General features: G+C 36.9%; 4 protein-coding genes across 5 annotated transcripts; all 4 read left to right on the top strand.

The window, feature by feature from the left end:
- The first annotated feature begins 173 nt into the window (after nucleotides 1-173).
- mapk3 (mitogen-activated protein kinase 3) lies at nucleotides 174-9,196 on the top strand. The gene is made up of 9 exons (XM_067381840.1): nucleotides 174-604; nucleotides 2,035-2,217; nucleotides 2,338-2,527; nucleotides 3,880-3,996; nucleotides 4,076-4,190; nucleotides 4,697-4,828; nucleotides 5,927-6,036; nucleotides 6,174-6,302; nucleotides 7,994-9,196. The coding sequence occupies exons 1-8, from the start codon at nucleotides 393-395 to the stop codon at nucleotides 6,291-6,293; spliced, it is 1,179 nt and encodes a 392-aa protein (XP_067237941.1). The 5' UTR covers nucleotides 174-392; the 3' UTR covers nucleotides 6,294-6,302; nucleotides 7,994-9,196.
- Nucleotides 9,197-12,148: 2,952 nt separating this feature from the next.
- On the top strand, nucleotides 12,149-17,717 carry gdpd3a (glycerophosphodiester phosphodiesterase domain containing 3a). 2 transcript variants are annotated; one of them, XM_067381836.1, is made up of 11 exons: nucleotides 12,149-12,486; nucleotides 13,487-13,693; nucleotides 14,139-14,181; nucleotides 14,399-14,534; nucleotides 15,262-15,307; nucleotides 15,396-15,514; nucleotides 15,673-15,762; nucleotides 15,860-15,993; nucleotides 16,083-16,142; nucleotides 16,222-16,273; nucleotides 17,393-17,717. In XM_067381836.1, exons 2-11 carry the CDS (start codon nucleotides 13,555-13,557, stop codon nucleotides 17,516-17,518), a joined length of 945 nt encoding a protein of 314 aa, XP_067237937.1. In that variant the 5' UTR covers nucleotides 12,149-12,486; nucleotides 13,487-13,554; the 3' UTR covers nucleotides 17,519-17,717. The 2 variants fall into 2 exon arrangements, with proteins under 2 accessions (XP_067237937.1, XP_067237938.1); XM_067381837.1 differs by lacking the exons at nucleotides 15,262-15,307; nucleotides 15,396-15,514.
- A 569-nt stretch (nucleotides 17,718-18,286) lies between these two features.
- On the top strand, nucleotides 18,287-21,617 carry ypel3 (yippee-like 3). The gene is made up of 5 exons (XM_067381839.1): nucleotides 18,287-18,597; nucleotides 19,967-20,085; nucleotides 20,178-20,221; nucleotides 20,313-20,421; nucleotides 20,556-21,617. The coding sequence occupies exons 2-5, from the start codon at nucleotides 19,969-19,971 to the stop codon at nucleotides 20,643-20,645; spliced, it is 360 nt and encodes a 119-aa protein (XP_067237940.1). The 5' UTR covers nucleotides 18,287-18,597; nucleotides 19,967-19,968; the 3' UTR covers nucleotides 20,646-21,617.
- A 741-nt stretch (nucleotides 21,618-22,358) lies between these two features.
- si:ch211-11k18.4 (uncharacterized) lies at nucleotides 22,359-26,853 on the top strand. The gene is made up of 13 exons (XM_067373800.1): nucleotides 22,359-22,522; nucleotides 22,617-22,753; nucleotides 23,124-23,235; nucleotides 23,315-23,408; nucleotides 23,531-23,585; nucleotides 23,686-23,826; nucleotides 23,962-24,122; nucleotides 24,248-24,346; nucleotides 24,432-24,577; nucleotides 24,680-24,851; nucleotides 25,169-25,281; nucleotides 26,097-26,181; nucleotides 26,272-26,853. The coding sequence occupies exons 2-13, from the start codon at nucleotides 22,636-22,638 to the stop codon at nucleotides 26,326-26,328; spliced, it is 1,353 nt and encodes a 450-aa protein (XP_067229901.1). The 5' UTR covers nucleotides 22,359-22,522; nucleotides 22,617-22,635; the 3' UTR covers nucleotides 26,329-26,853.
- The last annotated feature ends 1,090 nt before the right edge of the window (nucleotides 26,854-27,943 follow it).

The following is a 27,943-nucleotide window of genomic DNA, read 5'->3' as shown; positions in this document are numbered from 1 at the left end:
TTAAGATATTCATTTCTCCCTTTAGTGTTTTTTTTTCCAACCACAAACTGTAAATCACGCCGGAGAGCCTACTAACCGTAACCGTGGGAGGCATCTGCACACCCACTCGAGCACTATGTAAATGCGTCTGCTGCTTTTCACTAGCAGCGCGCGCCCCCGAATGTTGTACAGGAGAAATGCGCGTTCGCGCTCACGATCCGTTTAGATGCACGCTCGTTCCGCACTCGCATCCACAGGGGGGGCCTTGACCGACTCCTCTTCGACTGTCAAGAAAGCGCACCGTATAACGGCAGCCTTTGCTATCCAATAAACCTGTCTTTTATCGAAAGGCAAACACGAGCCCCCCTCCCGCCAAAGACTGAGCGAAGGCGACTGATTTGTGGACAGAAACGATGGCGGAATCGGGCAGCAGCGCGGCGGCGGCCGGAACCGCGGGCTCGAATAGCAGCGCCGCCGGGGCTGGAGGAGCCGTCGCGCCCGGGGGAGCGAATGGAGCGGCGGGACCCAAACCTGGCCTAGAGTCGGTGAAGGGACAAAATTTTGACGTTGGCCCCCGATACACCGATCTCCAGTACATCGGGGAAGGGGCCTATGGAATGGTCTGGTAAGCGGAAACTGCTCGTTTTTGAAGTAACGTTAGCACACTTCGGTGGATATACCGTTGGATCGGGGCGAGAATTAGTGGGCTGGTACTACTGATCAGCTCTTCGTAGGACAGAAAAGGGTGTTGATTCACCGAAAGCAAATATACCATACCGCATTCCTATTTCATGGACAGAAAAGCAGAAATAAACCGTGTCGAAATCAACAGAATAATTTGTTTGGCTCAACAAGTTTCTGCACATCCTTCCTAGAATCTCAGGGCTAACAATAGATTTCGAGTAATGCATTGGATTAAATCCCATTATTCCACACTGGCTGTGTTTCAAAACAGCGATCTGCCTACATAAACATAGTTTTTTGGCATCATATTCTCATTAAAACGTTCAAAAATCCTATCTAGGTAACGTTAGGCAGCTCACTAGGCACTAACAGTGTCTCACTGCACGTGAATCTGTGTTATTAAGAGCACTCGGTTTAGCTCAGATGAAAATGTCACTTGTCTCTCTTGATTTTAGGAGTCTGTTTAGTTGTTTGTGGTCTGAATCTGCACGCTAGGGTTGTTAGCTCCCCCGCTAGCAATCTGACATCTCACTCTGAGATCGTAAAACAGGCGTGGTTACGATGCGGCCAAATGTCGATGAAGTGTATTAGGAAATAATTTTGAGGTTTTTGTAGAAATACAATATGCACCATTTTTGAGATACGATGTCAACTGCTTATGTCATTAAATGATGGAAAACAAAATATATAAGGCGTTGGCCTGCCCTCATCCTCAAAATGACTGTCAAGTTTTGCAGGAGGATGTAAACAAACCCCCTGTAATAAAACACTAAGGCCTTCTATGGATATATTTGGTTAGGGCTTTCGGACAGCAGCACGAGAAGAAAAACACATATAAAGAATCTAGATACTAGGTATTTTCCACAGTTACAGTGCACTTTGGTAGTTTTAAACGCATCAGATGCATGTAAAATTGGATATTTTTGCCTGTGCAATCTCACAGGTTTTGTTTTTGTTTTAAAAAAACATATCTAACAATTCAAATCACATACAAATGTTATCGTTTTGATGTGTTGAATTGATGTTAATTTTGGTAAACATTTTTAAATGTCTAAATTGTCTTTTTATCAAACTATAAATAATATATATATATATATATATATATATATATATATATAGATATAGATATAGATATATAGATAGATAGATAGATGTGTGTATTTTTTTTATTAAAAACATTGAATATTATTTACACAAAACAGGGTTTTGAACAATGTAGACATCTCATATAAAAAATAAACAGCTCATATAATATTTAGCATGGCCTGAGGTTGATGCACAACATTTTTTGAAGTTAACCTCCATTTTTAACCTCGACTTTTTTAATTTTCCCTCCTCACTTCCCACCATCTCTTTGCCTGCCGCCTGCAGCTCAGCTTTTGATAATGTGAATAAGATCCGAGTGGCCATTAAGAAGATCAGTCCGTTTGAACACCAGACCTACTGCCAGCGCACCCTGAGGGAGATCAAAATCCTCCTGCGGTTCCGTCATGAGAACATCATAGGCATCAATGACATCCTGAGGGCACGCCGCATCGAATATATGAGGGATGTGTATCCTTAAGCATGCACTAGGACAAATTGTTCTTCATAACACTCATTGTATTTTGAACAGTGTATATTATCACATTGTTGTGTTGTGCATTGTGTTGTAGTTCTTTAACTGCGTTTCAGCTATATCGTACAGGACCTGATGGAGACCGATCTTTACAAATTGCTGAAGACACAGCAACTCAGCAACGACCATATCTGCTACTTTCTGTACCAGATCCTGCGAGGGCTGAAATACATCCACTCTGCCAATGTTCTGCACAGAGACCTGAAGCCTTCAAACCTTCTCATCAACACCACCTGTGACCTCAAGGTCAGAACAGCCAAACTGATTTTCCTGATTAAAAAACTCCAAAGGGTTAGTTCACCCAAAAATGAAAATTCTCTCATTTAAGACCTTCCTTCATCTTCTGAACACAAATTAAGGTATTTTTGATAAAATCCGATGGCTCAGTGAGGCCTACATTGACAGCAAGATAATTAACACTTTCAATGTCCAGAAAGATACTAAAGACATATTTAAAACAGTTCATGTGACTACAGTGGTTCAACCTTAATGTGATGAAGTGACGAGAATACTTTTTGTGCACCAAAAAAAAAATTAAAACTTTATTCAACAATATCTAGTGATGGGCGATTTCAAAACACTGCTTCATGAAGCTTCACGAATCTTTTGTTTTGAATCATTGGTTCGGAGCATGTATCAAACTGGCAAAGTCACGCCCCCCAGTGGTGAACCATTGAAATTTCGAAACACTTATGATGTAACGAAGCCTCGTTACTGAAATCACGTGACTTTGGCAGTTTAGGCTTGTTCAAGATGCATTGGCGCTAACCGATCACATATGACATCAAAGTACCGCAAGAGTGATTCAAAAGCATGAGTTGTAGTACACTTTTGCAGTACTTTGATGTCATATGCCGATTGATCTGCGCAACGCCGATGCATCTCGAACAAGCCTTATGATATGTGCTCTGAACCACTGATTCTAAACAAAAGATTCGTAAAGCTTCGAAGCTTCATGAAGCAGTGTTTTGAAATTGCCCATCACTAGATATTGTTGAATAAAGTCGTTATTTTGTTTGTTTTTGGTGCACAAAATGTATTCTCGTCACTTCGTAACATTAAGGTAGAACCACTGTAGTCACATGAATGTTTTAAAATATGTCTTTAGTAGCTTTCTGGGCATTGAAAGTGTTAATTATCTTGCTGTCAATGGAGGCCTCACTGAGCCATCGGATTTCATCAAAAATATCTTAATTTGTGTTCTGAAGATGAACGAAGGTGTTACTGGTGTGGAATGACATGAGGGTGAGTAATTAATGACATAATTTTCATTTTTGGGTGAACTAACCCTTTAATATAAGTAGTGTTTATTAAACCATTGGTAATAACACTGCAGCTTTGAACCTGACATTAAAAAGTAAATCTAATGTAAAACAAATGTGATTTTAATGAGTGGAAATTATTTCATAAAAGGTCTATTTTGGTGCAGCTATTTTTGAAGAACGTAGGACCAAATTTAGTAATGTAGTTTTTGTGCTTTGTTTAATCAGAAGGCATTGATCCTAGTGAAGCTAAATATAGAAACAAGGGGCTCTTTTTAAAGCAAAATTGCATGTTGGAGGATTGTATAGAGTATAATTTTATTTCCTCACCCATAGATCTGTGACTTTGGGCTGGCACGGATAGCCGACCCAGAACATGACCACACCGGATTCCTCACAGAGTATGTGGCTACTCGCTGGTACCGTGCCCCTGAGATCATGCTCAACTCCAAGGTATGTCCATGTGTTTTTGTCTTTAGCATTTAAGATATGAGCTGGATGCAACTTTTGAAATAATCTCTTTGTCTTTTAGGGCTACACCATGTCCATTGATATTTGGTCTGTTGGTTGCATCCTGGCTGAGATGTTGTCCAACAGACCCATCTTCCCTGGAAAGCACTATCTGGACCAGCTCAACCACATACTGGGTAAGAACACGAGTGCAGTGCTAAAATGGAATTTCCTCTTTTTCCGACTTCTTTCATTTTCAAATCTGCATTACCTGAAGAATAACATGAAAAAAAGGAACTTTTATGCATCAACTGCATGTAGTAGGAGAATTGTGCATTATGACACACTATATCAGTGAGGGCAGAAAACACTCTTAAAAGAATAGACTATCAGCTTCTGAACAGTGTGCAGTGTTAACGACTAACTTCGCCTGGGCTTAACTTTTCATTTTCTACTCCCTTTTAAAAACTGCTAAGCTTCACCATGCACAATTAAAATATTTAACATTTTATTAGCGCATTATTTTTTTCATTCAGGGTTGTTTTCTTCCTTGCTGTCTGTTTTCCAAAAGCAAGCCCACGGAGATAGTAGAAACAATGATTTTCAGTTGCCGACCACTATATTGTTGTTATTTGACTCATTTGGGCATGCAAAAATTTTTAGCTCATTCATTCTGTGTTAAATTTCCTGCCCCGTCGACCAGGTATTTTGGGCTCCCCCTCTCAAGATGATCTAAACTGCATCATCAACATGAAGGCCAGGAACTACCTCCAGTCTTTACCCCAGAAACCGAAAATCCCATGGACCAAGCTGTTCCCCAAAGCAGACAACAAAGGTAAGCTCACTCATTTGAACCAAATAGCTTAAAAAAATACTTAAATACATGACTAGTGATATACTGTTAATGAACATCTGACACAGTCCACATTGCTGAGAGCGGCGTTTAGATATGTAAATGTGTGCTGCATGTTTTCCTCTCGATAACAAAATAAATGCACAAAAAAGTTCAGAGAACCAGTAAGCATTTTTTTTTTTTTTTTTTTTTTAAATAAAGAATAAGAAAAGCATCTGATCATTGCAACGTGGATATGTTTGCACAAGCTGTGCAATTCGGCACTCTAGTAGTCATGTAACATTTATTTATATACAATAGATTGCTTAAAATCAAGCAGCTTTACTGTATTAAACATGAAAAACAGTGTCAGTGTCTCGTTTCATCAGAACTAAAACTTCATTTTCTAAAAAGCGGCTCTCCAGTGTGTTCATGTTTTCACTCGCAGACGTCTGACCTTGACGGACTGAACAGGAGAAATTAACCGGAAAAAAATGTCCACGTCGAAGAAGGTGGAGCCTCAGCGCACACCTACCTATTATGTAATAGCCACAGACCAGTGGTAGTACAAAGGTGTTGACCAGCCATAGCAAACTTCTCCGGAAAGTTTTTTATATATATATATATATATATATAACTTTGACATGTCTAGTATAGACAGCTGCAAGCTGTTGTGGCACGATGCAAGAAGACAACTGTCATGTCCATTGTAAGACATGGTGTAAGGGGATAGAATTTATACTTTGTACAGTATAAAAACTTATGCCTAATGAAGAGTCCCTGTAAACCACATATACGTGTGTGTGTGTGCGTGGGAGTACTGAACAAATGTGGGTGTCAACAAATGGTCTTTTGATGGTCTGGTTGCATTGTACAAGTATGTTTAATGAAACATTGGCAGGGAAGTCAAAAAAAAAGAAAAATGAACTACTGTATTTGTACATTTACATCCTGGTATGCTTTTTCTCTGTTACTGTCATTTTGTTAGTTGTGCATGATTTATAGGCTGTATATTAGTACTAATGAATAAGTTCTTTTGTAATCATAGATTTAACATATTTGTGTGGAACTTCTTTATGTACTTCTGCCTTTGCGTTTCAGCTCTGGATTTATTGGACCGCATGCTAACCTTTAATCCCATCAAGCGTATAACCGTGGAGGAAGCACTGGCCCACCCTTACCTGGAGCAGTACTATGACCCCTCTGATGAGGTATCGCTCTTTCCCCTCTCCAGCACTTTTTTCCATTTCTTTTGTTGGCTTGCCTCACACCCCTTCAATCTGTCATTTGTACAATCCCATATCTGTTAGTTAAGACTAAAGGCATTTCATATTGTTTGTAAATTTAGCCTGTGGCTGAGGAGCCCTTTACTTTCAACATGGAGCTGGACGACCTTCCTAAAGAGAAGCTGAAAGAGCTCATCTTTGAGGAGACCGCACGCTTCCAGGCCAACTACCAGGGCTCCTGAGAGGGACAGGTACAAAAACGCATACACGTCAAAAAATCTGCAAGTGTGACATTTCAGTAATGTCAATAAATCTGTGTATTACTAGCATTTTGTTTAAGGCATGTAAGAAAAGTGACTAAAATAAGTTTAGAGGAAGTCATATGCTATGAGCAATTAAAGACATAGTTCACCCAAAAATGAATTGATGACAATTTTACTCGCCCTCATGTATGACTTTCTTTCTTCCATGAAACACAAAACAAGATATTAAAGGGTTAGTTCACCCAAAAATGATATTTCTGTCATTAATTACTCACCCTCATGTCGTTCCACACCTGTAAGACCTTCGTTCATCTTCGGAACACAAATTAAGATATTTTTGATGAAATTTGAGAGGTTTCTGTCCCTCCATGGAGATCCAATGCATCCAAGATCCAGAAAGGTAGGAAAAAACATCATTAAAGTCTTAAACTCCATGTAACTCCAATGGTTTAAACTCAACTTTATGAAACGACATGAGTCCTTTCTACTAACAAATAATATTGATCTGCAATGTGCGTTCACGAGAGCATCACGATGCATGTGTGTTGTGTTCATGCAAGAGTTGGCATTGTTGCATGAACACACTTTGGATAATATTATTTTGTAAAGTGGTAAAAATTATACTGTGGTATAAAGTGGTAAATTATGTGGGTTTTTTGGGGTTTTTTGCACAAACAAAGCACTCATGTGGCTTCATAAAATTGAGTTTAAGCCACTGGTGTCACATGGAGTACTTTAAATGATGTGTTTCCTACCTTTCTTGACCTTGGAGTTGTAGTTGTGCTGGATCTCTATGGAGAGACAGAAACCTCTCAGACTTCATCAAAAATATCTTAATTTGTGTTCTGAAGATGAACTAAGGTCTTACGGGTGTAGATTGACATGAGGGTGAGTAATTATTGACAGAATTTTCATTTTTGGGTGAACTAACCCTTTTAATTAAAAAATATTTCAGCTGTCCTTTTCCAGAAAAGGCATATGGTGACCAGAGGTTGTCAAGCTGCTAAAACGCAACAAAAACACACCATTAAAATAGTCTGTATGACTCATACACTATATTTGTGAGAAATATTTGAATGGTTATTCTCAAATTTCATTTGTGCATTATTGTGTATATGCATTCATATTTGGCAAGCTGTCAAACCTTGTGCAATGCATCTCAATGTACATGTACAAATGAGAAAATCACTAATGTTTAATCTTGGGTGAACTATTCCTTCAACTTTTTTTTTTTTTTTTTACTAAAACTAAATCTTAATCATCATTTTAGGTCTTCAGTGTATTAACATCAAGAATTCAAGAATTCTTTTGAATGTTAAATAAACTCTGGTACACATACCTTTTCAAAAGAGAAAAAAACATGCATATACTCCAAATGGTTCAAGAACAGCATGTAATTTACATTGGGTGTGCCTTTTTTTATTATTATTTTTAGGCGTTTCAGGCAAATTTTACAGGAATGCTAAGGGGATAATTTATATATATATATATATATATATATATATATATATATATATATATATATATATATATATATATATATATATATATATATATATATATATATATATATATATATATATATATATATATATATATATATTATTAAAAACTGATTCAAAGATTTACCTGTTTAAACCTTTTGATGTCCACTGATGGTCAATAATCCTTTTTTGCAGCCATCGTTGAGAATAACGGAGCAGCGTGGAGTCTCAGATAAAGATAACTCCAGACAACCTGCGAAAACATATACATGCATATATACATTTAAAAAAACAAGATAAAAAGAGGAAAAATGTACATTTAAAAACTTCAGCTTTGTTTTATCTGTCCATCTCTCTTTCTTGCTGGGAAGCTGTGCGCTAGTTTGGGTTTATAACATCTTATCATAACGCCATTAACGGGAGCCGTCAGACTCACTATTCTCATCGTATACCGCACACAGCTCCTGCTCTCTCAAACAATTGCATCTTTCACCCTTTCTATCAATACCCTGCTTCTCTCTCGGTTTGTATCCATCTCTTTCTCTTTATGTCTCTCTCGAGGGTGTCTCTTTACTGGTCTGTGTTGTTCTGGGTGTTTTTTTTTTTTTTCTTTTCTTTCCTTTCATTCCAACAGAGATGGAGAGAGAGAGAAAGAGAATCTCTACGATGGGCACTGACTGGTGTGTGTGTGTATATATATAAGTGGTTTTGAGTTTCATTGGAGTATTGTAAGTTGGCGATCTGTATGTACACTGTAATTTGAACGTTAAGATCAGTTACAAATCGTGTTTTGTAATGTTGGAAATTTATATTTGAATATCTTTTGAAATATTAAGTCATTGCTTGTTTCTTTTTTTCAAAGACAAATGATGTTACATTTAATGAGCTTAGTCTTTTTTGTTTTCTATTGTGAGAAAAAGAGGTCTTGTTTTGATTCTTGAGAAATATATTGAGTAAAAGAGAAACAGCGACAGGCAGGATGAACGGAGGAAAGAGAGCAAGATGGAATCGTGTCATCTGCTGTAAAATATCATGTTCTACTGTTGAGAACTGAGACTTTCTTGCCAATGTTCTTGGGAAATTTAAGCCATCAGTATCATCTTTTCTTTCTTTTTTTTTTTTATGCTGGCTTCCTTTCCCTCCTTCTCCTCACGCTCGTCTGTTCACTTCATGGAGGATCTGTGGTGCGCAGACCTTCATTGTGCGTTCTTTTGCGTTTTTTATGGGGGGTTGATTCTGATTTCTTTGTGAATAATAATAGTTGTCATTGGTTACCATGTCCATGGCTACTGTTGCCATGATTCCTTTCTGATAAGTCACACATAGTTCCCCACGTTCTGCCTTTGTTGCTTGCAGATATCGGTCCCTTACTTTTTTTTTTTTTTTTTTTTTTTTTTTTCCCGCATCATCCTTGTTCTCTATTGTTTTGCTTTTCTTCGCTTGTCCTGGAGTGATTGAGGAATCATAGCCAAGCTTAACACTTTCAGAGCCATAGCACATTTTTTTCCTCATTCCCTCCCTGTGATGTCAGAACTTTTCAAAGGGCTTTTCCACAGGGCTTGCTGACCTCATGCCTCTCCTGCCTGTGATTGGCTCACCTTGTGTTTATCTATTGTCAAACTGACTTACTCTGCATGCATTGCATCTAAGACTTAACAACCTGCCTTTATTACACGTTTTCAGTGGGGGGCAAAAAAAAAGCAGTTTTTAAAGAAACCATCATTGCTTTTGGCCAGTCATGGATGAGGAAAGCATGTTCAAGTGGGATGAGTTAAAATGGCACAGTGTGTAGCTGTTTTGCATAAATACAGGGTGTGATTTGCATAAATTTATAAACCCCCCTGTGTAAAACCCCATTGAGACAAGCCCCAACTGCAGAGAAAATTCACCCCGCACGTCAATCACGTGACATTTTTCAATCGGTGCACCTGCACTTTGTGTCTCATGACCAAACGTTTTGTTTCATTTCAGTTTTTTTTAGTGCAATTTATTCTGTTATATCTATTCCTGTGACAAAAGTTGTTTCTTATTTCTATGCTTTAGTCTTCATCTTTTTTCCGTAATCCACCACTTGTTAGGGTAAAAACTAAAGTGTAACAGGCAATGACGGTTGGTCGCGTCCCATGTCTATGTCTGTACGTCTGTCTTTTCCAACCAGAAGCTGCTCTTCTCTGCTTCCTCATGAGGAGTGGAGATCATCCCGCTCTGTGATCTGAGGGAAACAATTCATTACCAAGAAAAAGATTATTTATATTACTGTATTGTCAGTGGCAATGATATGCGTATTGTGATTGGGACCATGGGGACTGTCAACAGTCTTACACACACACACACACACACACACATTACACATTTAAGGATGTATTTCTCACATATAAACCTGCACGCATACAGTATGATTTCAAAAGCCTGTAAAGGAGGCAGATATCATAATGTCCTTTTAATGGCTATTATTATGATTATTGCTGGTGTTCTATTGGTAAGGTCTTTTTTTATTTTTAAAAACTAAAAAAGGGATTTAAAAACTTTTGTCCTTTTTAAAGTATGTTTTGCATTTCTTTCATTTTGTTCGCTTTGGGTGTGAAAAATAATTGGCTGTTCACTCTTTCTGAAATCTATTTTTCCCTGAATCTTATAAGGAATTATTTTAAAAGATTATTAAATGATATGGGTAGATTGTCAAGAGAAATGAGCTATGGATGGTTATAGTCTATGTATATGCTTATGGGTATAATAAATTAAACAATTAACAAAAACAGAATTATATACATATATTAAATAAAATTCCTGATACTGTAAGTCCTTGTGTTGTCTTTTCTTTATTAAAAAAAGAATTTATAAAAAAAAAAAAAAAAAGAGAACCATTAATCCTGCTTGAAAGATGTTTACTAAAATAATAATTTAAAAAAATAATCATTCATATTCGTTCCATATATTGTAACCTCAACAATTTTTGAAGGTTAAATATATTTGGAAATGATCATTTGAAAAAAATCATTCACATTCTCTTTTAATTCAGGTATTTCAGTTTTGTTTAAAACTTAATTGTACATATGTCAAATTAAAATCGGCTTATGGTAAAAATGACTTTTAATTTGCGCTCAATTCTTTTTTTATTGGCTGTCAAATATAGATCATTATTATCTTTTCTCTGTGTATTAATAATGTATTTATGATCAGTGTATAGTGAATAAATTGCGACCTGACAGCCACAGTTATTTTTGCCTTTAGCCATATTCCCATGATGCAAGATAGTTATCTGGTTTCCTGTGAAGGGAGTGGCAATATGGCATACTTAATTTTCTTTAACAATGGAAAAATAAAGCATGGATGTGCATGTCAAGTTTAAACCGAGCAAAGGTAAACATTACTGGAAGTTAATGTTTAATTGTTTTATGGCTAAAACAATGGACTAATATTTTTCCCCCAAATTCCACTCCTTGTTTTTCTGGGAGCTCTGTTACTTTTTTTCTCTTTTAAAACAAGCCAAGTTGTCTGTCCAGTTGGACCACTCCTCCGCTTCGACAACATGTTTCAGCATGGGTTGAGAATTCTGCTGCGAGACATTCTGCTCTCGAAGACAGATCAAGCTATTAAGGTTGAGGGTGTGCTTGCATACTTGTCTAGTACCACTTATTCAAATGCAAAACTGACTTAATACATTGAATCATTGCATTTTTTTAATATGAGACTGAGGTAAATAAATGCTGTTACACATTAGGAAAGGATTCGCTCTCGGCCTCACTTCCCATCTGTCTGCCGCCTTTTGTTCGCTAACAGTCTCTCAGCAATTCTATACAAAACCAGCACAATAGAAAACAAAAATGCTCTGCTGACAGGCAGAATCAACAGAGTGTGTACATTTGTTGTGTGTGCATTACTGTCACAATATATATATATATATATACCCACTGTAAGCCTTTGTTAAACACTGACATGTGTGAAAACATGAATACTGGCCAAACATCAACACGTGTCCTCCACTACCTTCTACCGACTGTTGCAATGATACAGAAGCCCCTTGAGCTTTTCATCTCAATTTTGCTTTTTCTCCCTTCAAATCATGCCTAATTTGCACCAGCGAGAATATGTATTGTATATGTTTATTACTTAGTCATTAAAAGTCATTAAGTACATATAAAAAGCAAGCAGAATGATATGTTCTGGGAGGTCGCTGACAACCTGCACTTGCTAAATGCGCTAAAAAAGTTGAGCAAACCGCATTCCAACAAACCCCATTGACAGTCACAAAAAAAAAGGAGGGGGCAACTTGGAGTCACAAAGTGTAACTACCAATGACTGACTGATTACTGAATACATACACTTACAGAGAAACATTTCATTGTTTAGGTCTGTTTCTCTGGTGTGGTTGCATTAATATTAGGAGGAATTTGTGAAAAGGTGGGACCTTTACATTGCTGTGTAGCTTTGCTTCTCTTTGGAGCACATTGGGCAACATTTGTTGCAAGGTAATATAATAGGTAGGCAAGGTGAGGGATTAAAAACAGGAGTGGCTTTGAAACTGTAGTAAATTACAGTGAGAGATACAAGGAGAAAAAAAAAAGGAAAGATAAGGACAGTCATATTGGCATTAGCATTGAGAACAGGTGCTTGTGGGAGTTGCCGTGTACTTGGATCAGATACCCCAGAATATCTCAATTAAGGAGTTGAAGAAACAAATTGTCCAGGTAAGATTTTTTGTTTTTCTTTTTTTTTAAATGGGTTAGGGTAGATGATTTATAGATTTTTTTATTATTATTATATACACTGCCTGGCCAAAAAAATGTCGCTGTTTGGATTTTAATAGGCAAATACTTAATATAATTAATTATTTTTAATATTAATTAATATAGTGGTTATTATGTTTCTAGCATGTTATATTTTTGGCAACGTTTTTTTTTAACCCTTAAAAATGGAGTGTGTAGCTTTTCATTTCTTAAACAACCATATATTAAGATGTATCATGGCCATATAGCAGGATGACAATGTCAAGATTCACCAGGGTTAAAATTGTGAAAGAATTGTTGGAGGGAGCATGAAGAATCATTTTCACACATGAATTGGCGCTGACCTTAACCTCAGTGTAAGTTTTTGGGATGTGCTGGAGGAGACTTTACCTAGTGCTCACCTCTTGCATTGTCAATACAAGATCTTGACCAAAAAATGATGCACCTGTCAATGGAAATAAATGTTGTGATATTATTTCCATCAAGAGGTGCATCAATTTTTTGGTCAAGATCTTGTATTGACAATTGACAATTTAAGGTCTGGACTCAGAGGTGCCCATTTATGTGTGAAAATGATTCTTTATGCTCCCTCCCAACAATTCTTTCACAATTTTAGCCCTGGTGAATCTTGACATTGTCATCCTGGAATTATTCCATGATACATCTTAATACATGGTTGTTTAAGAAATGAAAAGCTACACACTCCATCTTTAAGGGTTAAAAGAACCATTGCTAAATAATAATCACTGTAATAACGATCCATTCATAGACTCTTAAGTATTTGCCTATTAAAATCCAAACAGCGACATTTTTTCTTTCTTTTTTTTTGTCCGGGCAGCGTATATACATATGCTTTGATGTATATAAATAATACTTAATATAATAACATTCATTTAATGTTATTAATGTGTAATATTCATAAAATATTACATAATATTAAAATCCCATCTTTCTTTCAAAGATCATATTTCCGTCTTTGCATTCATCTGGTGCTCTCTGAGCCCCTGAGAGCTCATCTTTCCACTTATTATGGCGAGCTACCTGTACTACCTGCTCCCAGCAGTAGGGGGCTACGCTCTCACGTCACTGTACTTTCTGAAGAACCCTCATATTCTGCACAAGAAGAAGCAGACCGCCTTCTACTGCACACACATCTCTCATAGGGGAGGTACAGTATCTGATCTCATGTCTGGGGCTTGGGATTCTTGGCTTTTGCTTTTAAAATTTGAGCCACATTAAACCTAATTAACTGTAATAATGCTGCAGTTGACTATTAAATTATCTTTAAAATGAACCAAAATGTTTCTGACTGCGCTTGTTGCTCTTTGCATGTCACAACCAAATTCTTTCAGGTGATAGATGAACTATCATACAGCATCAAAAGTTATATAAACCTTCTAGAGAAAACCTTCCTGTGACTTTTTCATAAAACTGTCAATGAACAGCATTAGATGACTGTGTGTTTGTGACAGCATGTGTGAATGTTTTCCTCATGGGGTTTGTATATAAAGTGCTAGTTAATAAGTGAGTGATTAAGTCTTTGAGGAATTTTTATGTTTGTGTGTGTATGAGCGTGGGTCCACAGTTTCTGACCTCCTGCTCTCTGTCCTCAGGCTGTGGTGAAAGGATTGAGAACACTATGGAGGCTTTTACACAGTGAGTGCCTCAATGCTTTTGGACTGAATGGTAGATTAGTATCAGCTTCTTGTATCAGTATCAGCTCAGTGTTTCTCAACCAGGAGGCCAAAAAAAATCTTAAAAATTATTTAAATTTATAACATAAATAAAGTGTAGTAACATAATCTTCACTGAAAACATCTGCCCTGAATGTTCCTGCCGCACTGATTAAAATTACTCTCCGTTTACCTCTCAGTGCTGTTGAAGTGGGCACAGAGATGCTGGAGTTGGACTGTCACTTGACGAAAGATGGTCATGTGATTGTGTCACATGATGAGAACCTCCTGAGGCAGACTGGGGAAGATGTCACCGTCTCCTCCTTAAACCTGGAGGTCAGAGGTCAAGGTTCACATTTTCTCCTGATATACTGCGCTGCTCTATGCTATTACAAATAATTCTCTAATTATACTTTTTAATGATAAAAAAAAAATAATGTGGAAGTTTTTATTTTTAATTTTTTTTTAAAGAAATACTTTTTTTTCAGCAAGGATGCATTAAATTGATCAAAAGTGACAGTTATCATATTACAAAAGATTTCTATTTTATTTTTATTTTTTTCTATTCATTAAAGAATCCTGAAAACAATTAATCAGTTTCCCCCAAAATATAAATGTTTTCAACTTTGATAATAAGAAGAAATATTTCTTAAACATCAAATCATCATATTAAAATGATTTCTGAAGGATCATGTGACACTGAAGACTGGAGTAATGATGCTGAAAATTCAGCTTTGACATCACAGGAATAAATTATACTTTAAAATATATTTAAATAGAAAACAATTCTTTTAAACTGTAATAATATTTCACAATCACAGTATTAATGTTTTCCTGTATTTTTGATCAAATAAATGCAGCCTGGTGAGAATAAGAGACTTCTTTCAAAAACATTACAAATAAAATCATTACGAAATTTCGAACAATATTGTATTGTTACATGTTCTCTGTTTTGTGCACTTTGTGTTTCTGTTATTTGGTCTTTTAGGTTGTATTGTGTATGGTTATTTTCTTGTTTCCTGTTTGGTCAATAGGTTTTCTATTTTAATTTTTTCTTTTTTAGGAGTTGCCTCCTTATAAAGAGACACTCGAGGTCACCTTCAAGACTGGTGTGTGTTTTTAGCAATGATATATTGCCAATATTAACATCTTTATTAATGCATAATGATTATACTCTTATCAATTCCCCTTGTACAGGCCACTTCAGCACTGGATCAGATAGAAACTTTGCGTTATTAGAGGATGTTTTCCGCAAATTTCCTCATATAGCTGTGAACATCGAAGTGAAAGAAAATAACACTATGCTGATTGAGAAGGCAAGAGCAGGATCATCATAATGGCCCTTAATATTTTTTCCCTAAATTTTCAACCATATTTAACTACATCTATTTACTAAGCCTCCCTATTTTCAGCCCCCCCCCCCCCCCCCCCCCCCCCCCCAAATAACATTAGTTTTATGCACTGTCTCTTTCAGATTTCTGATCTTGTGAAAAAATACAACAGAGACGGCATCTCAGTTTGGGCCTCTGTTGACTCCACCATCATGAAAAACTGTCGCAAAGCAGTGCGTGTGCATTTAAGTCCCACTCTACCCATTTTGTTTCAATAATAAATAGCCCACATATTTCTTTGTCAATGTCTCCTTTTTTTGTCAATGGCAGAACTCCTCTATGCCCTATATGTTCACTGTAAATCGAGGTTTGCAGCTGCTCCTGCTGTACTACACTGGGCTTCTGCCATTTGTTCCCCTCGGAGAGAGTTTCCTGCAGTTCTACTTGCCACAAATCTTCAACAGGTCTGTATACACCAAAAATTTGGGGTTAAGGCTATACTGTGTTGTTTGCATGGTAATCACACAGGTGCATATTTCACTCCTTCCTACAGAGAATATATACCCGACATGTGGATTTTGAGAAGCAGTCTGGTCACCTTTTTAATTGAAAGGTAACGTTTCTTAGTAGTGGTGTCAAAATAAACCTAAAAATAAGTTAGTTTGAAATGGTTTTCTGTGTTTCTGTGGCAGACTGACAATGAGAAAAGGCTTGTTCAGGCACCTCAGAGAAAGAGGAATTCAGGTTTGTGGTCATGCTATATCATGCCTATATGTTGTAATATTAAGAAACAGCATAGTGTATTGAGTAACTTGCATTTTCAGTGAGAAACTCTGGTTGCATAAACTGCTTAGACTAGTCTTACAAGCTAATCATCTTTTTCCTTTAAGATTGATCAACTTTTTTATCAGTTAGGCCTACATGAAAAAATACATTGGTCTAATTTGAATCCAAAAAGTAACCTTGATTAACTGCTAGTTGGTCAGACACAACACAGTCTTAAAGGGTTAGTTCACCCAAAAATGAAAATTCTGTCATTAATTACTCACCCTCATGCCGTTCCACACCCGTAAGACCTTCATTAATCTTCAGAACACAAATTAAGATATTTTTGATGAAATCCGATGGCTCCGTGAGGACTCCATATAGGGAGCAATGACATTTCCTCTCTCAAGATCCATAAATGTACTAAAAACATATTTAAATCAGTTCATGTGAGTACAGTGGTTCAATATTAATATTATAAAGCGACGAGAATATTTTTGGTGCGCCAAAAAAAACTAAATAATTACTTATTTAGTGATGGCCGATTTCAAAACAATGTTTCAGGAAGATTCAGAGAACAAATGAATCAGTGTGTTTAATCTGCTGATCGGAGCACCAAGTCACGTGATTTCATCCGTTGGCGGTTTCACATGTGATTCATTTGTGCTCCGAATCTTCCTGAAGCAGTGTTTTGAAATCGGCTATCATTAAATAAGTCGTTATTTTGTTTTTTTGGCGGACCAAAAATATTCTCGTTGCTTTATAATATTAATATTGAACCACTGTACTCACATGAACTGATTTAAATATGTTTTTAGTACCTTTATGGATCTTGAGAGAGGAAATGTCATTGCTCCCTATGGAGGCCTCACGGAGCCATCGGAATTCAACAAAAATATCTTAATTTGTGTTCCGAAGATTAACAAAGGTCTTACAGGTGTGAAACGGCATGAGGGTGAGTAATTAATATTATTATTTTCATTTTTGGGTGAACCCTTTAATATAGTAACTGTGTTTATGCAATTGGTCTCAGAATGGGAATACCCACATGCTTCAAAATACAAAACCGCATGTTTTTCTTTCTCTGTCTCTCTTTAGATCCATCTCTTTGTTTGTAATGACGAACAGGATATCGAGGCAGCATTTGCCGCAGGAGCAACTGGAGTCATGTCTGACTATCCCACCCTGTTATCAAACTGTATTAGGTGCAAACAAGCCACTTGATCAAACGCACAGAGTGTACCTTTGTCTAGTCAAACACTGTACAAAATGCTGTTTGCTTTTAATCACACAGCCAAGTTTATTTTAATGCCACTCTCACCTTGTCAGCACTGGCTATAAAGTACAGATGAAACTTGGTTTACGCAATCTTCTTAGGACAATTTGTGTGACTATGAACACATAAAAATAAATATATTTTACAAATGGACTGTTTTAATTGTGTTTTCTTTGCTCCTTACATCATTGTCCATTGCATGTTTATTGTGTTTTTCAGTCAGTTTCAGTTTAGCGCCTCCCTGCCAATGTTTGCAAACAGATATTATCCGACTTTTGTGAGAGACCGTGCAAAGTCCATCAGCTGTGCCCAACATGATCAGCTGACATTAAAGGTTGCCTTGTCCTTTAAAATGATCTTATTTACATCAACAAAAAAACGCATTATCTTTAACCGAAACATTTGATGTCATCGCTCGAGTTTAATTATACATGTAATTATTTTCAAATCATTCACGTGACTTACTAATTGTCAGAGGACACACACAAAAAAAATCATTTCTAAAAAAAAAGGAGATAAGATAAAGATAACCAAAACACGAGCGTTTTGTTGTTTTTATTCGTTGAAACGTTTTCGACGCAACCGTATCGTTCAGGTGACTTCAAACGCTCGCGAAGAGCGCATCTGATTGGCTGACCTATATTCAGGACGCCTCGATCTGGATTGTGATTGGTCGAGGGCGGTTTGTTTTGCGCCATATGACGTATAAGACACTTCCTCAAAAAAATACAGTAAACAAATCTACGGATTATTTTCGGTTGCGACATATTCAGCACGGTGGTTTGTTTTTAGTTTTGGAAATTACGAGGCTTTCGGTTACAATCGCACGGCTGGGCATTAGAGCAGGTCGACAGGAGGGACACAAAGGAGGGAACTGTAGGAAAAGCCGCACGTTTGTTTGGTTGAGTGCGCTCAAAGTGAGCTCAGTGAATGCTCAGGCTTCATGCCGTTTAGTTGAGCACCCTAATTCTCTTCTGGGGACAATACCGGGAACAGCGTTTGTCTTGAAGAAATCATTCATATATAGGTGAGGCCTTTTTTTTTTATTGTTGCCTAGCATTTCAAATGGGAGCGAGTGTGTTAGAAAGGCTCTTCTGTAAAACGGCTCCACTCATGGGTTGATAACCTGTATACAATGCTGAAATCCAGAAGAGACTATATCACTTGAATAGGTAGAGGAGGTTAGTTTGAAACGCTAATTTATCTTGCATCTAGCTGGTGAGAGATTTCCCAGTAGTGATTGGAAGTCCGAATTGATTCCATGACTCGGTTCCTTCGAACAGTTCATTAAAAAAACGATTCAGTTCTTTTAAGCTGTGACGATTTTATTTAATTGCGTGGTCCCCCACACTTTTCTTTCTATGTTTAGCCTGTATGTGATGATATTATTGTAATTTCGTGTCTTCGGATTCATTTTGTTGCAGCGGTGATTCATCTAATGGGTTATTTAGAACCTAATAATTAATTTACATTTTTAATTTGAATGGTGATGTTACATTTAAATGTTCAATTTGAATTTACAGTGCTTTTGCACGTTTTAATATAATGCTATTATGGATTGACACAAAGTGAATTACTTTACAGTATTTATTTGTAATATTTTGCGATTTGCAAAATTACCTTTTTGCCCCATCAGTCAAATGGACAGATTTCACTGAATATTAACGATTTTCTTGTTCTGTTTGTTAATATTGCAATTTTTTTTTTTTTTAAATTAACGATTTCGGCCCATGACAAATCGGTTTTGAACCGAATTATTGAAAGCACCCGACTCCTATGAACGATTCGTTCACGAGTCGTGCATCGCTATTTTTCAATTGCTTTGTGGGCCGAGCTGTAACACTGAAGTTCATAAAAACCCAAACTAAAATCGTGAGCTGTGGAGATTTAGTGATATTTTTTAAAAGATTTTATAACGCCATATTTTATCTAAAGCTGTGGCATAGTTATCCATTAGGCCTACCTCTCACTCCTGTTTACCCTCGTGCCTGGCGGGCCATATATGGGGTAACTACAGTGTGGGCAGCCAAGCAAAGTAGGTCATGTGGATGTTTCCTTTTTCCTGGTATATCTCTGAAAAAAAGAAAATTAGATATGAGATGATATTAAAACGCCTTTCAAACACCTAAACAAAAGAATTGCTGTAAATGTCACATACAGCATGCCTAAAATCAATCTCAAAGCATTTAGTCTGTTTTTATGTTCACAACATTACGGGCTGATGTCAATGCCATGCTTCTTAACTACGCAAGACTATTTGGCAACCTCACCATGAGCTGTTTTGGCAGTCAAAGCTGCTTTGTAGCGTTTTCATGGTCAGATTCAGACAAGAAGGGGCAGCAGGATTTTTTTTTTTATGATCTGACATTGTTTTTGTTTGTGTGTGTTCTTTAAAGACATGGTGAAGCAGACCAAGGCCAAAACTTTCCAGGCCTATCTGGACTCCTGTCACCGTCGCTACAGCTGCGTCCACTGCCGTGCACACCTGGCTAACCATGATGACCTAATTTCAAAGGTGAGAGTTACTTTGTGTGACTTTTGTTGCACATTTACAGCTAGAATTATGGTGCTGTTTTGCGTTAGACTCGCATGTTTGTCTATTTTCAGTCATTTCAAGGCAGCCAAGGACGCGCCTACCTGTTCAATTCTGTGTGAGTATCAGTTTTTGTTAAAAAATACAGAAATTAGATCGCATTCGTGATAGAGGAAATATTTTGTTTAACTGTCATTTTGTGATTTCAGGGTGAACGTAGGTTGTGGTCCAGCAGAGGAAAGGCTGCTGCTGACCGGTCTTCATGCTGTGGCTGATATTTACTGTGAGAATTGCCACACTACACTGGGCTGGAAATATGTAAGTATGTTTTATGTTTTAAAGAAAATTAAGTGACATGCCTATATGGCTTATCATTACCCTGCAGAATGATCACAATTTCTGCTTTTTTTTTCTTTCTCTCTCTCTTTCTCTCTCTCTTCCTTCCTCTACAGGAGCAGGCATTTGAGTTAAGTCAGAAGTATAAGGAGGGGAAGTTTATTATTGAATTATCTCACATGATTAAGGATAATGGCTGGGACTGAAGCCTTCAGCCTTTGCTTTAACTTGCTGTCACCGCTTGCAATCGCATGAGATATGCTTTCTTTTTATATATATCTTGGGTGATTGCTTTGTGTGTGTGTCTGTTTTTTTTATGTGTTTTGAGGTGTGCTTGTGTGCAAGGCTTAGGAGAAACTGTGCTAAAATTATTATCAACCACTTAAATCCAGTTTTAAAAAAATTCTTGATTTTTGTTGGGATTTTGACACAAGCCCTCAAATTCTCCCGATTAAGTGCAATTCGTGAGGTTTAAACAAAGTGTGGTGAAAATGCCACGATCCAATGACTTTTTACTCAATTCATTTTTACTTTAAAGAACGAGGTCTTTGTGAACGAGGTAGTGTGAGTGAAATTATTTTACTATGTGTGTTTGGTGTATGTGTGGCTTAGAGAGGATTATGTGCAATATGCGTGTGAGAGAGTTTGCATAAAGGATGATTCATGCCTCCAAATTCAGTCATTTTGGTTGAATTCATCTTTTAATTTACCAAGTCACTGAGGAATCCCAACAAACGAACAACTGTGTGTGTGTGTGTGTGTGTGTGTGTGTGTGTGTGTGTGTGTGTGTGTGTGTGTGTGTGTGTGTGTGTGTGTGTGTGTGTGTGTGTGTGTGTGTATATGTGTATGAGGGCAAACATCAGGCTTATTGGCTGTAGAATAGAGATGGTCCACAGTTAAGACACTTCACTTACAGCTTATAAGATGTAATTCATTTTTATGTTCGTCTTGTTTCGTGCATTTTGTCTATGAGAAATGTTGTAAGTGTAATCCCATTTGAGGAGTGTGTACAGAGACATTGATCTGATCATGCTAGAGCAGACATGCCATGTAAATGCGTTTATGTTTGTGTAGCAAAGTATTTCTTTCAATGCTAAACCATTAATGTGTATAACATTAACCTGAATTCTTTACATTAAAGTATGGGGTAAATAAAAACTTGTCATGTTTTTTTGTTTCCCCCACTTTATTATTTTTCACCTCCATTGAAATTTGGTTAGGAGGTTGTATACTTTTTAATGCCCTTTACATGTTAAAAAATTATACATTATAAACACAGTACACAATTGTACATAGGACATTTTCATTGTGCAGTGATCACAAGTATTATGGACTTTTTTTTTTATAAGGGAACATTTTTACTCATATTTTTGCATATTTATATATATATATAAATTTTATATATAGTGTTTTATATATATATAAGATATAATATATGAAAATATATAATATTGTGTTTAATGTATACATTATATATATATATATATAATTTTATATATAGTGTTTTATATATAATATATACATTATATATAAAACACACACGCCCACATATATATATATTTATATATATTTTTTTTATATATATATGTGTGTGTGTCATATATATATATATATATATAATTTTATATATAGTGTGTTATATATATGAAATATTGTGTTTTTTATATAATATATACATTATATATAAAACACACACACACACACACACACACACACACACACACATATATATATATATATAGAGAGAGAGAGAGAGAGAGAGAGAGAGAGAGCATGGCACCTTCATACTACAGTTGTAATGAGAGAAGTTTCTCAAATGAATTAGCCAAAAGGTTCACCTCACAAGCTTCTTAAGTACAAAGGGCCAACTCCCAAATGATTAATCGTTATATAATAGTCTACAGACGACCTGGTTTATAAATAACCAAGGCGGAAACAAGAAACCGCCTTTCTGCCCTAATTATCAGAAACAACGCGAGCAAAATGGAATAATAAAGACTACAACTCCCACAATGCCCTGCGAACACCGGTGACGTGGCCAGCGTTACCCAGCAGACCGGGGCGATTTGAACTTCATCTGGATGTGAGTAGTAATCTCTGTCTTTTCTTACGTTTTATACAATTTTGCCAGTCGATTTTACTTTGTACACGATAAAACACGCGTTGCTTTATTACAGCCCATAATTCTACATCACGATGTCCGGGAAAATCAAAAGCAGGAGTGCAGCCAATGCCGACTCAGTGTCTGGCAGTGTGTCTTGCGACGAGCGCATCTTACGGGACTGCCATCAGATGTACATCAATCCGGAAAGCGGTTAGAAGAAAATCCCTTTTATTAACGACTACATTCTCATTCATTTATTTGCTTTAGTAAGGCATTAGGTCTGTCTCCATGCCTGGATGAGAGGTGCTAACAGTAGCCGGATAGCTAAACGCCTGTTGTTGGTTTGACAGTTATACACTTAAGAGTGCCAGAAGCATTTCACCTTTCATTCTTTACCTTAATACATAAAGTTTAATTGTGTAAAGTTCTCTTTTGCTGTGATTGTTAATCAGTGGGTGACCCAAAAATGTAGGTTAGTTTACCCAAAATTTTTAATTCAGCCTCTAAACCTGAATTAAAAATAAATGACACTTACTTTTCCAACCCAGTTCGTCTAACCACTAATTCCTTTGTGCTACAGGACTAGTAGCAATCGCTCAAACTGTTGGGGTGACCTTGCTGCCTCCCCGGAAAAAGATAACTGTGATGTTGATGGGGAACCACTCAGCTGGAAAGAGCAGCTTTATCAATTGGTAGGATAATATACACGCATTACAACCATTACTCAGATTAGTGTGTGTGAGTCTGAGAAAGCATGTGTTTATACTGCAGGTATGTGGAGGAGCATATACAAAGGACCGGGGTCGCTATAGAGACACAGGGCTTCAGCTTTGTTACCAGTGGGCGAAAGAGGGAGTCGCTCACTGTAAGTATGACCCTCCCATACATTTTCCGTGAAAGTTTTGTGTGTTTGAGGATGAAATTGGCATTACTGATATAAACGCTTTTCACCTTTTTAATGTATAACAACTGTTGTGTTGGTTTTAGGGAAATGCTACCCTCCATCTCTATCCGCACTTCAAACCACTGCAAGAATTTAAAGGTTTGTTGTTGAATGTAATAAAAGAAGGGCTACAAGCTTATAGGTTTACATTGCAAATGTGCATGAATTTGTCTGAAACGCAACTTTCTCTCAATTTCAGGTGTGTCAGAATACCTCGGCACTGAGATTTGCACTTCACGACAGAAACGTTTCAGCTTGGTGACTTTTGTTGATACTCCTGGTCTGGTGGATGGAGATATGAAATACCCCTTTGATGTGGACCAAGCTGTTCTGTGGCTCGGTGTGTGTTTGTCTTTAGTTTGTGTGTTTAGGAGTTGACATTGATATATTGATTGCATGTGTATATATTTAGCGTTCTGATTGTATGTTTATGATCCTAATATACATGTCTCTGTATTGTACCTGTCTACACCAGGTGAGCTCTGTGACCTGATCCTGGTCTTCTTTGACCCAATGGGACAGGCTTTATGCAAGCGAACACTCAGCATTGTAGAGAAACTGAATGACAAGCAAGGGGACCGTCTTCGTTTTTATCTCAGTAAAGCTGATGAGGCTGGAGGAGAGTCTGATCGACAAGTAAACTGCTCTTATTACACACTAATCTTCACTGTTAGGTTTTATTTTGCATCTACACTACCGTTCAAAGCCATTCCCTTCTGCTCACCTGCTCACATTGATGGTTGTGTTATTGGTTATTTCAGAGAGTTATGATGCAGATTGTGCAGGAGCTTTGCAAGCGTCCGGGACTCAACAAGTGTGGCTTTGACATGCCCACCATCTACGTTCCCAACCCTAATAAGGTATCATAAACCTTTCAGCTCCTCTCCATTTTATGCTTTTTGTAAGTGAAGAATAATTATCTTTCCTCACTGTCTCCATCATCAGCCCAGCCGATGTGTCAATCAGATTGAGGAGGTGTGTCGGACTATAGAAAAGACCATTAACCAGACTGTGCAGAACACTCTTAACTCATTGGAGAAGGACTGTAACCTCATCACTGAGGCCATCACTGAGACACTTGATAACGACAGGTACTGAATTCTTGCCTTGGCATTTGCCTATACATTTTGTTTGATTATTAGATTGTAAACGTCTACAATTACGGTTTCCGTTGTGCGTTTTACTCTCTGTAGGCACTGCAGTATAGAGAACCGTCGAGCACGTTTTAAGGGTTGTTTGCTGGGCATGCTGGGTTTCACTGTGCCCCTGCTGCTGCTTGGCATCCTGGTGCTTGGCAGCCTCTCCAGAGATGTACTGGTGCTCATGCTGGGTAATAACGGCACAGAGGCACTCTCACTATATGTGGTTAGTATGTTTATGCATTTGTGTGTGTGAGTGTGACCTATCAGGACACAAATTTGTATTATGACATGGGTATTACAAGGAGAGGGTGACTTATGAGGACATTACCCCGTGTCCCCATTTTTCAAAAGGCTTATAAGAATGAGTTTTTTTGTAGTAAGTGTGCAGAGTTTTCTGTGATGTGTAGGGTGATAGAAAATACGGTTTGGACAGTATAAAAACCGGAATGTCCCCACAGTTCACAAAAACAAATGTGTGAGTGTGTGTGTGAGTGTGATTCTGTTGTAGATACTGATGTAAGTTTGGGTTTGTGTGTTCAGGCTCCTGCAGTGAAGGCGTTTGAGTCCCTGTCAGTGGAAGTGCAGCTGTACAGTTGTGCTGGACTGGTGCTGTTGTCCTTCATCTTTCTCCTCCTTTCGCGCTTCTCTTTCAGGTGAAAAAGCGGATTATAAACTTCTACATGCAGACACTTGTAGTTTAAAGAGATAGTTTAGCCAAAAATGAAAATTGCCATTTATTCACCCTCTTCCTAAGTGTGGCTTTTTCTGTGGTGTACAAAAGGAGATATTTACCAGAATGTTTAGTCAAGCTCCAAAAATGACAAAACACAGTTTTATTAGAGCTGCTGCAGAGGGGAAGATTCGTGAATAATGTTGTGAGCCTTGGAATATAGTGCAGAATTTAATGGACATTATTATTATGATTATGCTAATGATAATTATAATTATTAAGACTTGGCAGCAGAGTAGTAGTAAATCATTTTGCTTATAATATATATAGATATAGATATATAGAGAGATAGAGATAGAGAGATAGAGAGATAGAGATAGAGAGATAGAGAGATAGAGATAGAGAGATAGAGAGATAGAGAGATAGAGATAGAGAGATAGAGAGAGAGAGATAGAGAGATAGAGAGATAGAGAGATAGAGAGATAGAGAGATAGAGAGATAGAGATAGATGTGTGTGTGTGTATATATATATATATATTTTTTTTTATTTATTTATTTATTTTTTTTATTTTATAATATAATATAATATAATATAATATGGCAAGGTTGGAGCTGAACTCTGCAGGACAAGTGCCCCTCCAGGAGCAGGATTAGACACTCCTGGTCTATATAATCTTATTCTAATGCATGCCCCTGTAAACCATATATATATTTATTGTGTGGGAAAGAGCAGATTAAGCATTTTGCTAAGTGTGTGTGCTTTTTTTTTTTTTTTTTTCCTCTTCATTCCACTTTTAGGACTAAACCAACACTCTCTGGGAAACAAAAGAGACAACTTCAGGAAAAACTGGAGTATGTCCAAGAGGTGGTCAAGACCAAAAAGGTATAGTGTGGCTTTGTTGTTGTTGACACATCTAAAGACGGCTACAGTGGAGACTGACTCATCTAATGATTCGCTTGTATGTTTTTGCAGAAAAATCTCTATGAGGAGTACCTGCGTCAGAGTGTGGGTGATCAGGACATGAACTGAGAGGGAATCTACACTTCAAGGATCTGGATAGGAAGAACACAGCTCCCAGAAGTACCACTAAACTGCATCTAATCATTCCTGTAATGTAGTTGACACAGATGAGCCATTTTATGGGCACTTAGTTACACACTACTGCTCCTGGAAGCTCTGTCTTTCAGCATTAATTAATGGAGCTGTGGACAAATACTGTTTTACTTTTATTTTTTTTAGTCTCATTGCAATAAAACAATTGTACTGCAAAGGTTAATTGAAGGGCCACGTTATGAGATTGGACCTAATGCTCTGAAATATCATGTTGTGCATTAGCAGTTTTTAAAGTCATTCTCCTTTTCTCTGATTTGTACCTAAAATACTTATTGTATTGTATGGTAAATTACCACAATGACTGAAGAATAAGGAGCCCTTCATATATGGCATGAGATTCTAATGACATCTAGTATTTATTCACATCATTGTCAATTTTAATAGAAATATTGAAGCTGGCTTTTGTATACCATGGTTTCCTACATTTTTATGTCAACTTATTGCTGTTACGATAATAAAATATAATAAATGTATGTGTATTTGGTTTCATTGCCATTCAGGAACTTGCAAACCAAGGACTTGAAAGATTCCTAACTACGTAAAAGTCAACATCCAAATCCTCGTGAGTGCGCGTGCGAGCGAGTGAGTGTGTGTGTGTGTGTGTGTGTGTGTGTGTGCATTACTGATGTACAGTAAAAAAAATCAGATTTCATATTCTTTGTTTTGCTGTATTGTATTTGTATATTTTAGATGTTATGAAATCTGAATGTTATAGTATGTTAAACACATCATGTGTCCATTATTGTCCTGAGCCCAAAAAGGTGGAGTAAAATTTCTCAGTCAGGGCTTATAAATCAGTTGAGTATTTTTAATTATTTTTATTTAACCCTCTGGCCCTTCTCGGTCATTTTTGACTGTAAGACAGCAAGTTTTTACAAATGTGTGAAATAAAATCAATAATTCAGCCACAAAGCAGTAAAAAAAACAAAAAAACAAAGTGGTTATACTCAAAAACATTGAGAGTACAAAACAGAAACACCCACTCAAACACACAACACAACATTATACACACACAAATAAAGCAGTGTGGCTGTAACAATATGGTAAAATTGAGCCAAAACTCAAATAAGAGGTTGAAATCAGATCAGACCCAGATTTATTAAGCTGTAATAAAACATACCTGTTCTTTTTTGTTATATTTTTATTGAATTTTGATGTGTAACAAAATGACCTCCTCTGTGTTCATGTTTGACTGTAGTAAAATTAATGCAAAAACCGACACTTCAAATCAACATTTCAAAAATATCTAAACCTTGACAAAAGTTGTCTTTGAGAATGTCTAAGTATAAATCCAAAACTTAATGAAAATAAGTATTTGTGTCTAAAACCCACTAGAGAATTTATAAGCCACTTTACAGTATATAGAACTATACAGGAGTCTAGTGGTTACACCGTGGCATTACATACGTTTTTATTTTTTACCCCCACCAGATGGCACTAATCTACCTTAAAAAAAATTGATTTTAAATGCCATATCTCTATTTTATCATAGAATACTGCTTTAATAAAAATAAAAAATAAATAAATATAT

The sequence above is a fragment of the Chanodichthys erythropterus genome, chromosome 3, assembly GCF_024489055.1.
Source record: "Chanodichthys erythropterus isolate Z2021 chromosome 3, ASM2448905v1, whole genome shotgun sequence".
NCBI classification, from domain to species: domain Eukaryota; kingdom Metazoa; phylum Chordata; class Actinopteri; order Cypriniformes; family Xenocyprididae; genus Chanodichthys; species Chanodichthys erythropterus.
The sequence above is the reverse complement of the archived record's forward strand: the minus strand, read 5'-3'. Positions and strand labels throughout refer to the sequence as shown.

Coding starts and splice junctions, on each gene's coding strand:
- gdpd3a (XM_067381836.1), top strand. CDS start 13,555: ATGGCGAGCTACCTGTACTACCTGCTCCCAGCAGTAGGGGGCTACGCT. Junction 14,535..15,261: donor TCTCCTCCTTAAACCTGGAG/GTCAGAGGTCAA, acceptor TTTCTTTTTTAG/GAGTTGCCTCCTTATAAAGA. Junction 15,763..15,859: donor TGAAAAACTGTCGCAAAGCA/GTGCGTGTGCAT, acceptor TGTCAATGGCAG/AACTCCTCTATGCCCTATAT.
- ypel3 (XM_067381839.1), top strand. CDS start 19,969: ATGGTGAAGCAGACCAAGGCCAAAACTTTCCAGGCCTATCTGGACTCC. Junction 20,222..20,312: donor GCCTACCTGTTCAATTCTGT/GTGAGTATCAGT, acceptor TTGTGATTTCAG/GGTGAACGTAGGTTGTGGTC. Junction 20,422..20,555: donor CTACACTGGGCTGGAAATAT/GTAAGTATGTTT, acceptor CTTCCTCTACAG/GAGCAGGCATTTGAGTTAAG.
- si:ch211-11k18.4 (XM_067373800.1), top strand. CDS start 22,636: ATGTCCGGGAAAATCAAAAGCAGGAGTGCAGCCAATGCCGACTCAGTG. Junction 22,754..23,123: donor GTACATCAATCCGGAAAGCG/GTTAGAAGAAAA, acceptor TTTGTGCTACAG/GACTAGTAGCAATCGCTCAA. Junction 23,409..23,530: donor GAAAGAGGGAGTCGCTCACT/GTAAGTATGACC, acceptor TGTTGGTTTTAG/GGAAATGCTACCCTCCATCT.
- mapk3 (XM_067381840.1), top strand. CDS start 393: ATGGCGGAATCGGGCAGCAGCGCGGCGGCGGCCGGAACCGCGGGCTCG. Junction 2,528..3,879: donor ACACCACCTGTGACCTCAAG/GTCAGAACAGCC, acceptor CCTCACCCATAG/ATCTGTGACTTTGGGCTGGC. Junction 6,037..6,173: donor ACTATGACCCCTCTGATGAG/GTATCGCTCTTT, acceptor TTGTAAATTTAG/CCTGTGGCTGAGGAGCCCTT.